The sequence below is a fragment of the Solea solea genome, chromosome 12, assembly GCF_958295425.1.
Source record: "Solea solea chromosome 12, fSolSol10.1, whole genome shotgun sequence".
NCBI classification, from domain to species: domain Eukaryota; kingdom Metazoa; phylum Chordata; class Actinopteri; order Pleuronectiformes; family Soleidae; genus Solea; species Solea solea.
The window spans coordinates 24,926,945-24,939,311 of NC_081145.1; the positions used below are offsets into that span (position 1 = coordinate 24,926,945).

The 12,367-nt window shown below is 41.5% G+C and overlaps 1 protein-coding gene across 2 annotated transcripts in view; it reads left to right on the forward strand.

Moving 5' to 3' along the window:
* sema4ba (sema domain, immunoglobulin domain (Ig), transmembrane domain (TM) and short cytoplasmic domain, (semaphorin) 4Ba) overlaps positions 1-12,367 on the forward strand; it is a 69,123-nt gene that overhangs the window by 29,850 nt on the left and 26,906 nt on the right. For both annotated transcript variants that reach the window (XM_058645847.1, XM_058645846.1), the window contains exon 2: positions 8,061-8,491. In XM_058645847.1, coding sequence (XP_058501830.1) covers positions 8,374-8,491 — 118 coding nt within the window. In that variant the 5' untranslated portion in view covers positions 8,061-8,373. The remainder of the gene's footprint in view (positions 1-8,060; positions 8,492-12,367) is intronic.

The following is a 12,367-nucleotide window of genomic DNA, read 5'->3' on the forward strand; positions in this document are numbered from 1 at the left end:
GTGACTTTTGCACAATAAATGCTACTCTCGTTTTTTTTTTTTTAATATACAGTATATATGTATGTATATATGTATATATATGTATGTATATATATATGTCAGTCAGTCATCATCTACCGCTTTATCCTCCACCAGAGGGTCGCGGGGGGTGCTGTGCCAATCTCAGCTAAATCGGGCGATATATATATGTATATATATATATATATACATATGTATATATATATACATATATAAATTAATCACATAAGACAAAAAAATGCATTTTGTGAAGTCTGAAAATGTGGCCTTTAAACACACGCCGCCTGGGATGTCCATATAAGGAGTTGTGTATTATTCCCATGGTAATTTATCCAAGGGTGTGACAGATCCATGCCGCCTGAGCACTAAGGGTTAAGTCTTAAGCTTTACTCGCGCAACGTTGCTGTTGCCTCCGTCTGTCTTGACATGAAACGGTTGATACAAGGTTCAAATACTCGTTTAATAAGAGACTAAAGAGAGTCGTGTGGAGCAGGTATAGGCTTAATCAGCATTGAGTGACCTCATCAGTCATTCGTTTACGTCTAAGTGTTACGTACTACAGCTTTAATGCACTTTTCTGTCTCAGATCGCAGGCTCTGTCACCTTATAAGACATCAGCAAGCAGCCTCTGCTGGCTCCACATCTGCTATGGAAATTTGCACAGAGGGGAAATGGAATGAAATGGAATAGCATTTTAAATATTTTCTTCTCTGAGAGAGAGTGTGTGTGTGTGGGGGGGGGGAGGTGTTTGAGTCAGACCCCCGTGTCGGGTTTCAAAGGCAGAGGCGGCGAAATGTGCTTATCCACTTTTACACTTGTACTGCGGTCTATCAATACGTTTTTATTGCTCTAATTGCCTCAAATATGGGATGTCTCAGGGAGGCAGCAGCGCTGATAACATTTAAAAACCCTCTGACCGTGTGTCACGGGCCTCAGAGGAGAAGAAAAGCCTAATGAATTTAACTCCCCCTGAACCTCGAGTTCACAATGTTCCCTATCTCTGTTCGCTGCTTTAGTTTAAGAGTTTAATTAAGCAATTAAAAGTCTTTAGAATAAAGCATATAGTCATAATGACTGCTGTACGCCTCGCGGCGCGATGAATGAGCCATTAATTACTCTTATGTAGGTCTGGGAATTTGGTTTAAAATGGGTCGAGTCTTCCTTGAGACTCCACAGGCGCTCAATCAGAGGAGCGGATTTCTTTTATTTATTTTTTGGATTCTCTGGGGAAAAGGATTGAGATGCACCAGCTTTTGAGGAACTTTACTCAAAGTTTGCGTGTAAAAATCCTTTGCACATGAACGACTAATGGTCTTTTATCAATACAAACTTAACTATTTGAGTTGTATATTCAATTTCTGCCCTCTTCAATGTTACATATTAGACCTTTTTAGAATCTTCCATGGCAACAGTAGAAGCTTTGAGGCCTGGCATAGTAGGAGTTAGGTAAATTAGCCACTGTGTCCACATGTGCATCTGCTTCTTCACACATCTGAGACTCTTCTGTGTGTGGAGGTGTCAGGGAGGCCAGAGGGGAGGTTGCTCCTCGCAGGTTGAAGGCCACAGCTGGAAGCATCAGCATGTGGCCTGGATTACCAGCGTGGGTTGTGACGAAGGCGGCCAGTGTGTGTGTGTGTTTGTACACGTTGCTTCTTGCGATGACACGGACGCCGAGAGGTCGTATTTATCAGTCAACACTCATCCAGTCAACAGGCTGTGTGTTGACTCCAGCGAGCCTTGACCCCTCCCACTCGTCCTCCTCGGGTGGCAGATGCTAATAGCGGTGCCACCTGTTCCACCATTATACTCACGGCTGCTATTTATATAACGCTTTCATAGTCGTGTACAGTAAGTAGTGCTGTCATTGGCCTGTCTTTGCCGTTCAGTGATATAAATATAGCGATGGATTTACAGGAAGTGGCAGACTTCTGGGAAGACTTCCTGTTTGGTTAAATATTCCTGTAGCTACATCCTCTAAAGTGTGTTGACACTGCGTTGGAAGGATGATGAGTAATGTAGTAACATTTAATTTGAATGTTTTACAGTCTGTGGTAAATAGAGCTGCGTGAGTAGTAGTAGCTTCCTGTTTAACTGTGACGTGAGGTCATCGACCATGTGACGCAGATCAGTGCTTTTAAATCAGATTTATGTCGTTATGTGTTTATTCTCTTTTGCTCACATGATGGGGCTGTGTGGACCTAGATAATCCTATCTTTGAGACTTAAATGATGTTTAATATTACTTACTATTCTAATATAAAGAAGAATATTGAACACCTATCAAAGGCCAAGGCAGTGAAGAACTGTCTTCCTGGTTCTAAAACTGTTTTTTTTCCCATCTTGAAGTCTTTATATGCTGTATGCACTTTGTTCTCAGTAGAATTAGGTGATACAACGATCTCAAAATGATGAAATCACAATAAAAGTGATAACAAATGATGAGCTTCGGACATAATATTTAGTTGATAAGTCAGCTGACATTTCTCTCATCTTTTGTCTTAAGTTGTATGACGGTCATGAAAATTATTGTCTGACTATCTTTATCTATTTGATAAAAAAAAATAGAAAGGTCACACAGACGGTTGTGTTGAAAAGGGTTCAGATAGAGTTTGTTAGTGGTTGTTTGTGTCAGGAAACTAAACAAAATATCCAGGTTCATCCCACAGTCCAAAGACAAGCAAGTTGGAGTTCACTTAATTAAAGACTCTATATCAGGGGTAGTCAAACATATGGAACTGGCCCAGAACTGGCCCAACAGAGGGTATAATCTGGCCCGCAGGATAGATATGTTAAAATTTTATACTATATTTTTCACTTCCAGATAACTGTGACTAAATATTGGTGCCTTTATAGATCCACTGTGATCTGTTTGGATTGTTTATAGGTTATTATTATGCTATGTATATATACATATACATATATATATATATATATATATATATATATATATATATACATATATATGTATATATACATATATATGTATATATACATATATATATATATATATATAAATATATATGTATATATACATATATATGTATATATACATATATATGTATATATACATATATATATATATATATATATATATATATATATATATATATACATATATATTATTTTACTGGTCCGGCCCACTTGAGATCAAATTTGTGCTGTATGTGGTCCACCAAGTCACCAGTCCATTAGAGCTCAATGTATGAGTATATTGAGCTCTAATGGACTGGTGACTTGGTGGACACTGTCAGCAGGGACTGGCTCCAGCTTCTTCCAGACTCCTGATGGATACATGGATGGATGGATGGATGCTTTATTTGGTATATTTGATTCAGTCTCTTCAAAATGAGGTTAATAAATAATTTCTCTATCAGTAAAAACTATAAATTCCAGACTCGGACTGGAAACTCTTCGGTCCCGCTAAGGGCTGCCCCGTGTGATTTAAAGGCACGTGAATAATTAGCATACACTTCATGTGGTTGAAGAGTCCCATACCATAATTGTTTCCTATACCACTAATAAAAACCCAACGTGTGTCTTTGGTTAGACCATCAGCGTTTTTATAGGGCGCTGTAAAGATTTGTAATAATTATGTCAAACTGATAAGGCTGATATGTTGCTGCAGGAGCATGTAGAGAGAGATGGGAGGCTATAGAGAAAGAGTGAGAGGGAGAGAGCCAGAGTATCATCCACAGCCAGAGCACACTATCACGTCTGTGTGCAGAGTGAAAGGGATGATTCAGTTCATGCATCATGTAGGAGAGAGCAGTGAAGTGCAGAGTTGCATGTAGATTTCTGCGCAGTCAGAGGGGCCCTTGTTCATTTAGTCATGCCGAGCCAATCCCTCTCTCTCTTTCTGTGTGTGTGTTCCTCTGAAGGACTGATCTCGACCACAAACAGTGAATTCATGTTAGCTTTTGTTTCCGGCTCTTCTCTCCTACGTCCGTTATTCCATCTCCCGAATTCAAACCCTGGACGCCGTTCTCGCTGCCTCCGACCTCCTCCTCTGATTCTGCTTCAACCTTATGTTCCTTCGCGGCCTCTCGGGTCAGCTGATCGGCTGCTCCTTGTTGTCATGGAAACCAGGTTGAATCTCGGCGAGGATCAGGCAGGCAGAGGCTCCTTCGCCGCCTGTTTTAGAACATTAACGTTTTTTGCTTTTAGGTATAGCTTCTTTTTATTCTTATCTTACTTTTTTAGTGAATAAAAGTGGGTTGTATTAGAGTCGACTGACTCCTGTCCAAAAACATGTCAGACAGTGACCCAACGTGCAGATTTAAAAAGCAGCTTTTCATAATCTCGTCTGCTTTTGTCATTAGAATCATTAAAAATCCCAGTTCCACTGCTGTAGGTTGGAATAAATTCTCCAGCACGGCGCAGACGTCGCGCCTGATGGTTTTTCCTTTTTATAGATTCAGATCATTTTCTTGTTGACATCATTTTTTGAAGCTGGACAACTTTTGACCTCTCTCCAGTCTTCCTTTAACCCTCCTTTATTTCAGTGCTTGCGCTCTCACGTCACCAGTGAGTGTGAGTGTGGAATTATTTTCCATCTGTGGGATGACCAGAATAATCCCATTACTTTACCTTACCCATTTGTTTCCCACTGCATTTTGGGGGGTTTTTGGACTGGGAACTCTAACAGGTGTGTCTAGGTCGAAAAGACTATGAGGATATTCAGTAAAAGTGGTTATTTGTTGATTTATTCACTTAAAGTGAAGGATTTAATGTGTTCCTAACTATATTAATGCTTTAGAAAAGGTGTACAAAGGGTCAGATTAGACTGAACATTGCACTTAACTCAAATGACAAAGGCTAAATTTGTCCTTTGTGTCACTAAATGTTACATTTCTCAGACGTAGTATGTGACAGAGTTGTCTCTACCTGTATTTCTCTGCGACAACAAGAGGAACTCCACTGAATTGTATTCTCTGACCATTTTGGTTTTTTTTCATTTCCTCTCTGCTCCTCCAAATGTCACTCGGCCCGGCTCAGATTTTCAGAGACGTCTGTGTTTGCGGCACAAACGTCAGACTGCGCATTATTGACTAAGAGTCAGGAGCCCCCTTGATAGGAACCAGGAATAGCTTCACTGGCGGGCTCTTGGCTATCGATTGCCATACCCCACATGAAACTGAGCCTCTTGTTGGTTGCACTTAATGAGGAGCTCCCTGTGGCAAGTGTAATGGAGAATTTGCAGTTGGAAGTGGGTTTTTTTTCTGTATCGAGTTCCCCCCCCCGCGCGTCTCACTTTGTTCAGTTAATAAGTGTCAGTAAAACGTCTCATAACTCAACATTTACCGCTATCACAGTCCCAGTGTTGTGGCTTTGTTCTGGTGTATCACCAAACATCGTTCTAGATTCTGTGGTGTCAACTTAATAAATGTACGGTGTGTAACATTTAGGAGGGGTTTGTTTGCAGAAATTGAATATACTACCCTATGTTAATGCACATTTGCATTAACGGAATTATGCGGCTGTTTGTGCTGTCGGGAGAATTGCAACGGTTTCTGAAAGCTGAGAAGTTGCGCGCCAAAGCCAACGTGTGGTTATTACGGTAATTTCACTCACACTGTTACAGGAAGCCGGCGAAACAGCGGCTTTGTTGCCAGAAAGGGGAAAAATTGGGGGAAAACGATTGTACTTAGTTTTTTGGTCTGTTTTTGGACACTGAGACAAAAACTCAAGCAAATGTTATTTTAAATATGTTTTATACTGTTCAAATTTCAGATTTAACATGCAGCATCTGGTGTTCGTGTACAACTACAGTGTGTTGTCGTTGTCTCTTTAATTTGTTAATACACTATTTTAACATGCAGTAAATTGTAAACAACTGCTAGATATTGAAAGTTATTCTGGAACATTTTCTGGTCCTTTTATGGTTAAAATAAGTCCAGACGAACATATTGAGGCTTATGTGTTAAGGGTTAAACGTCCAGTTTGTAGAATTAGAGACGTGCAGTGGTGAGACTGCAGAATGCAACAAACAGAGGACTCCTCCTCTCATCCCTCCTTTTCCCCAAAGTGTGTCAGGAAACTACAGTGGCCTACCACTCACTCACTCACTCACTCACTCACGCTCTCCACTATTTCACTCAGCCATCCTCTGCCATTACGTCTTTTTCTCATTTGTTTATGCACCAGTTTATGTGCAGAGCAGATCTCTTTCGATTGCGTAGCAAGCTTCCGCTTCAGCACACACGCGTCTGTTTGGACCCTCATAAAACAAGGCCTTTGCCTCAAGTGCATATAAAAGTTTTATTCTATGGCTTATAAAAAAAAAACACCATTTATGTATATATATATATATATATATATATATATATATATATATATATATACATACATATATAGTATATATATATTTTTTTTTTTAAAGAGATTATACCCTCATAAAATCATATTTATGTGTAATATATTCAATTTCTGCAAAGAAAAGCCTCCCTGTGGTTCTGCAATTCAATTTAGTGTTGACACAAATCTAAGTCCTTATCCCAGGCCTCAAAGCTATACCGTTGCCATGGAAATTAGTGTTTAAAGGTCCAGTGTGAAATATTTAAGAGGGTTACTTAGATGAAACCCTGACATCGTGTGCAGCGATGTTTCTACAGAAGCCCGAATGGACAAACCAGCCAGAATGTGCCTTTTTTAGCTCTTTGTCGCAGACACTATGATCTGTCCAGGGCCTTTCGCCCTATGGCAGCTGAGATTGGAGACAGCAAGACAGCCTGTGACCCTCATGTGGAGGATAAAGAGATAGAAGATGGAAGGATGGATACTGGAAACCAGAGAAATAGAGCTTTGCCCCCCATATACGCCATTACAGGAGAACCTCAGGACCTCCGTGGAACGACCGCCCAATCACAGACGAGATTCACCAGCGCGTCACACGTTTGTGACGTCAGCTTCTCAGTACCGTAATTCCTAAACGGTTGAATAACTGCCAGATAAAGAAAATGAAAGTTATCTTGGCAGAAGCACTCACTCTTTGGTGGTCACCATTAGATGTCACTAATTCTTGCATATTAGACCTTTAAAATGGCAAAAACAACTTATTATTGAGTTACTGGCTTTGGACTCTCTTTCCTCGCCACAATTGAGAGTAAAAACAGAATTATGGCCGTCTGATGTTACTGATGTTGGAGTCAAAGCTTTTCACAGAGTCATTGTTTTGATATTTATAATGTACACACACATCAATTCTCAGCACACACACACACAGTAACACAAGCAATGTTCAAACCGAGGAAAGCTGCGGCTTACAGCTCCTGTAATATGAGCAGTTATTTCACTCCCCATCATTGTCTTTAACCTGATTTCTTTGCTGAGCCTGACACAACAGAGCAACAGAACATGCTGTTCACACTCGGGTGATTACAGCTCTTAGAGTGCAAGGTTGTTTGTCAGCGGGCTGAAGCGACGACAACACAACAACCACAACCCGATCCGCTCATTGTTCAGAGTCCTTCACATTACGTAGTATTGTGTTCGTGATCACCACGGCGAAAAGCGCTCGCACATATTAGAGTTATGATTCATTTTATGTTGCATTTTTAGTCGTGGTAATTGTGCAGAAGTCACAAAATGTGACCGTTTTTTCCTAAAAACGAGCCAAGTGAACTTTGAACTGTGACATATTTTCCAAATTTTACAGCTTTAATTTGATTTTAAACATTTTGAGTAAATTTTTTTTTGCTCAGGTGTGTTTTTATTGGTGGTGAAAATGAAAGTCATGTTTCACCAGATTGCCTAGGTTGTGCTGAAAAACTCTATAACCTCTGTATCTAGTGTACATTTTGACATAGTAATGGAAAAAATCAGCTGTGTTCTAAGGGTTAAAGGGAGGTCATTCTTAACTTTGGGACCAAACAATGTCGTCATTGACCCGGGAAGAAATGATTAAATCTTGGTGATGATCCTTGACACTAAAGGAAACTGCCTTTGCAGACATTTGTGTGCACACTAAATTAAAATGTTGAAAACGTATGTTTGCATTTGCACAGCTGATGCTTACCTCGTCGTCTTTTCCTCTGTCTTTCACAGATCTGCCTCGAGACGCCGTCGGGTTGTGTACTCACAGAGGCTGACTGGTGAAGGCTATCTGTCATGTTCTGAGGTCACAGATCATCATTTCAAGCCGGCCTGGTCGCCTACAGCCCGTGAAGGAGTCCCTCGACTTCACAGCAGCACATAAAGCCTTCCATTCAACGAGCCCCGGAGCTGCAGCGAGAGGAGAGAGAGCGAGAGAGAGGGAGGGAAAAATAAACACAGGTTTAAAAAGACTCTCTCTTCATGAATTCCCAAAAACCCTGAAAGGCAAAGATACAGCGAGTTGTTTGGTGGACCCGGGGGACACATGTGGACAATGAGTATGGCTTGGCTCTGTCTCCCAGCCTACGCTGTCCTGCTTATGGGTTGCTTTCATACGGCAGTCACAGAAAATGATGTCACCCCACGCCTCACCTTCTCCCACAGTAAGTTTTATCCACTTCTTGACTTTAGAATGACTCTGACGTTGCAGTAAAAAAAAGAATATTACTCGACACACTGTTCCTTCAAAGACTCAGTCACACACACACACACACACAGCGTTTCTTCTGAGGACACTGCATTGACGCAAAGCTTTATCCCTAAACTTAACCATAACTAGTTATTGCTGATCTAATCTTAACCCTTTACAGGGCACTCATTGAACAATTTAGAGCAGTGTTTCCCACTCCTGGTCCTCTGCATGTTTTAGATGTTTTCCCTACTCAAACACGCCTGATTGATTTCATCAACTTAACATCATTAGTTTCTGAGATTTTACCGTCGCTGCAGGAGAAGACCGAACCGTATATGATACCATACATCTGCCTTGTGGAACTGCACTGAAGTTTCGCACATTGAGAGCCTCTGATTGGTCAAATTTCATGATAAAAAAAACCAAAAAACCTTCATTTTGGATCAAAAGTGACAGCCCTACATTGCAGGTATGCGTCACTATCACATGTATACATCACCTGCATGCAGGGTATGGCAGAATAACTGGTGCTTCTGTGTCTGGGGCCACATTTGTGAGACCGTTTTGTTACTTTATCTACCAGAGGTCAAACTTAACACCAATGAATCTTAATTTTCTTATAAATATACCCTTTTTGTAGTTATTTGATTGATGGTGATTGAGTTAGATTTATGTGTACGCCCTACATTTCTGTGCTTTCACATCTTGCCTACCGATCTGATTGTGTAATAATTCCCAGGGTGTTTTTGTTTATTGACTGGACAGAAAAATCTATACACTTCACACGTGAGCTTTGTCAGGTATAAACATCATTTTAATGGTGTTCAGCAAAATAAAAACTATTCACATCTGCACTGTGAAAGGGCAGCTCTGTCAAACACCTATAGGTCAGACCTAATTACTAATGGTACATTTCCCCCGGCTCTACTCGTCACGTCACGCCACAGTTTAAGTAGCGTTTCCACTAGCATAGTAACTTTTACCAGGTATTATGGTCAGCCTGCTGGCCACTGACTGGCCAGAGTGCCGTCACAGGAAGAGACATCGCACACACAAATCAAACTGTAGATCACTTAAAACTACTTAACAATCCTAAAAACGAGGGTTAATCTCCAACAACTACCAGGGAAACCTCTATATTTAACAGAGGAGTCTGTTAAAGTGGAGTGGTGTATTTAGGGACAGCGCCGGTGATCACGAGCGGCATCACAGACCACTGCCGCTATAGTCTGTGTAGTAGGAGGCTGTACTTCTGGGACATGTGGACAGAAATCAAGCCAAACAGTGCCGAACTGTAGATCAGTTAAAACAACTTAACAATCCTAAAAACGCGGGTTGATTTCCAACAACTACAGGAGTCTGGTTTAAAGTCACTAGTGTGTGTGAGTGTCGCGTATGAAACAAAGTCACCGCAGTTTCACTCAGCCGTGCAGTGATGACTCTACTTTTTTGTAGTGGAGAAGCAACCTAATAGTGCCGTGCTGAGGCGAGGCGAGGTGAGTAGAGCCAGTGGAAATACGCCATAAATGAACATACTTATTGTGATGCAACACAAATAATCTCTATTCCTGCACAACGCTGTAATCTACCCTTCGTGTTCATTTGTTTAGGATTTTGCCAAATTAGCCTTCAGCGGAGGGATTTCTGTGCAGCTTCGGTTCATATTCTCAGAGGAGTACGATCACTGCTGATGTAATTATCGTAATGATGTACTGCAGCACTGGAGTTGACATGTCGGATGTGCTGTGTCTTAGTGTCGGGCATGGAAAACTCAACAATATGATGGATTATATGAGATCAAGGCGGGATCGCGGTAAATCCAAATGTGGCCGGCAACTCCCATTCAGCCGTCATTACAGTCTTAGAAAGTCAGAAAAGTTAAACGCAGATAAATCTCTCTTTATAACCTGTGAAAAAAAACATTCCAGTAAGTGGGTCAGCTCCGAGCCGGTCGGCCATCTTTGCCTGCCCGAGCCTGTACCTGCCCACATGAAATACCTGTAAACCAACAGGTAATCTCCCTCTCTTTCTCTCTGTCACCTGCCAGCTTCAACAAAGCCCACAGCTCAGCCCTGCTGGAGCGTTTCACAACAACACACACAATCAATCACGAACTGAAAAACAAAAATCACACTTCTCCCTTTTGTGATGGAAAGATTTGCTTTGTTTATTCGGGGCTTTGTGCTGCCGTAACTTTAGCCACGATGATAAGCTGTGACCTTTTCCACGAGGGGTCGTGCAGGGAAACAAAACAACTTCAACCACAGGGGTACGTGGTTACAATCGGCCAATAAAATCTAACAAGGAGTCATTATATCTGGTCCTTCTGACTTATCTGGACTCGGCCGAGGACTCATAGGGGCCTAAATTTACTTAGTGCCAAGTGCAGTGAGTCAGGCACAGGAAATCTACAACGACTGTTTAGTTTAAAAGCGTGTGAGAGTTTGTTTGGACCTCTTGAAACAGTACAATACAAATGTGTGTGCAGTGGCTTTTTTTTAATCTCCAATGCAAATATGAACCTTACTATGTTACTAATATAGACAGTAAACATGTTTTCGTAATATATTTCAGTTGGAACAAACCTTAATACCCACCCTGTTTTTTTGATGATATTCAAGTTTAATCCGTCACAATAATTTGGGATGCCACGATACCACTGATGATATCACAAACTTGAGTATCGATACCGATATCGGTCCGATACAGTCATTTTAGACCTTTAACAATGCTGTTGCTGATTGTTACGTGCATGTGATATATAGTGTTTTTTGATTGTAATGGATTTTTAGGTAGGTCCAGATGCCAATCTCGCCAAGGGCACCAAACTGCATAGCACCGGCCCTGATCTAATGGGTGCAGGTGTCAGTACATGGTGAAGACAAAAGGCCAAAGAACTAAACTTAAAGCCTCAAAACAGCATTTTACCAAACCATAGGTTGACGTCACAGTGGGTCACCATTTGCACAAACTTACTTTGAACCTGCTGATCAAAGAGGCTTTTGATTAAATATAACTTGCTTTAGTAGTGTCTGCTCGAGTGTCGTCAGACAGTTTACAGAATCAAAGCAGAACCGAGAGTTTTGGGCTTTAGGGAGCTGAACTTTATTCAGCAGGAACAGGAACTGCTCTCATCCTGGTTTCTGGTCCTCAGTGTCCAACACTGGACGCTGGTCATCTTGATGGCTTGCATGCTTTGTCCTCAGTAGTGTAGGTGGGACTGCTCCACATCCAGTAACATTACATAGACTGACTTCCCCTCCACATCTCTCTCTCTCTCTCTCTCCGTCTCTCCGTCTCTTGGTCCCCGGCTCTGCCTTAATGAGGTGGGTAATCTTCCATGAATAATGAATGGGGATTTGTATGTGTTGTTGGTGTGAACACTTGTCTGGTTCTCATTATGCGCCTATCAGGACGGATCATGGGTTCGGGGAGTGGGGTCTGCATCTGCTTCTCTCTCCGCCTTTTGTTCCAGGCTTTAATGCGAACCATGCTGAGCGGCTTAGTGTGCCGGAACGCTATTTAAAGGTACACCTATAAGCCATTCATGTTGCCCGTCTTTGCCCCCACTGATCTGCTCAGCCCTCTGTTAGACATCAGGCGACGGTCACGCTCTGATTTTGTGTCGCGGTCGTGCCCGCGGCCCGCGCTGTGAATAAAGCTATTCACTTATTTGAAAGCTGTCATGTCCAGACTATTTGAATCCGGGATCCTTGAGTAATTGAAAATGACACAGGTGTCAAGCGAGATAAAGGCGTTGGAGTACAATGTTTAGTAGTGTAAATGTAGAAAACGCTATTGAACATCTTGATTTTATTGTGACTCATCAAAAAGATAGATTAAATCC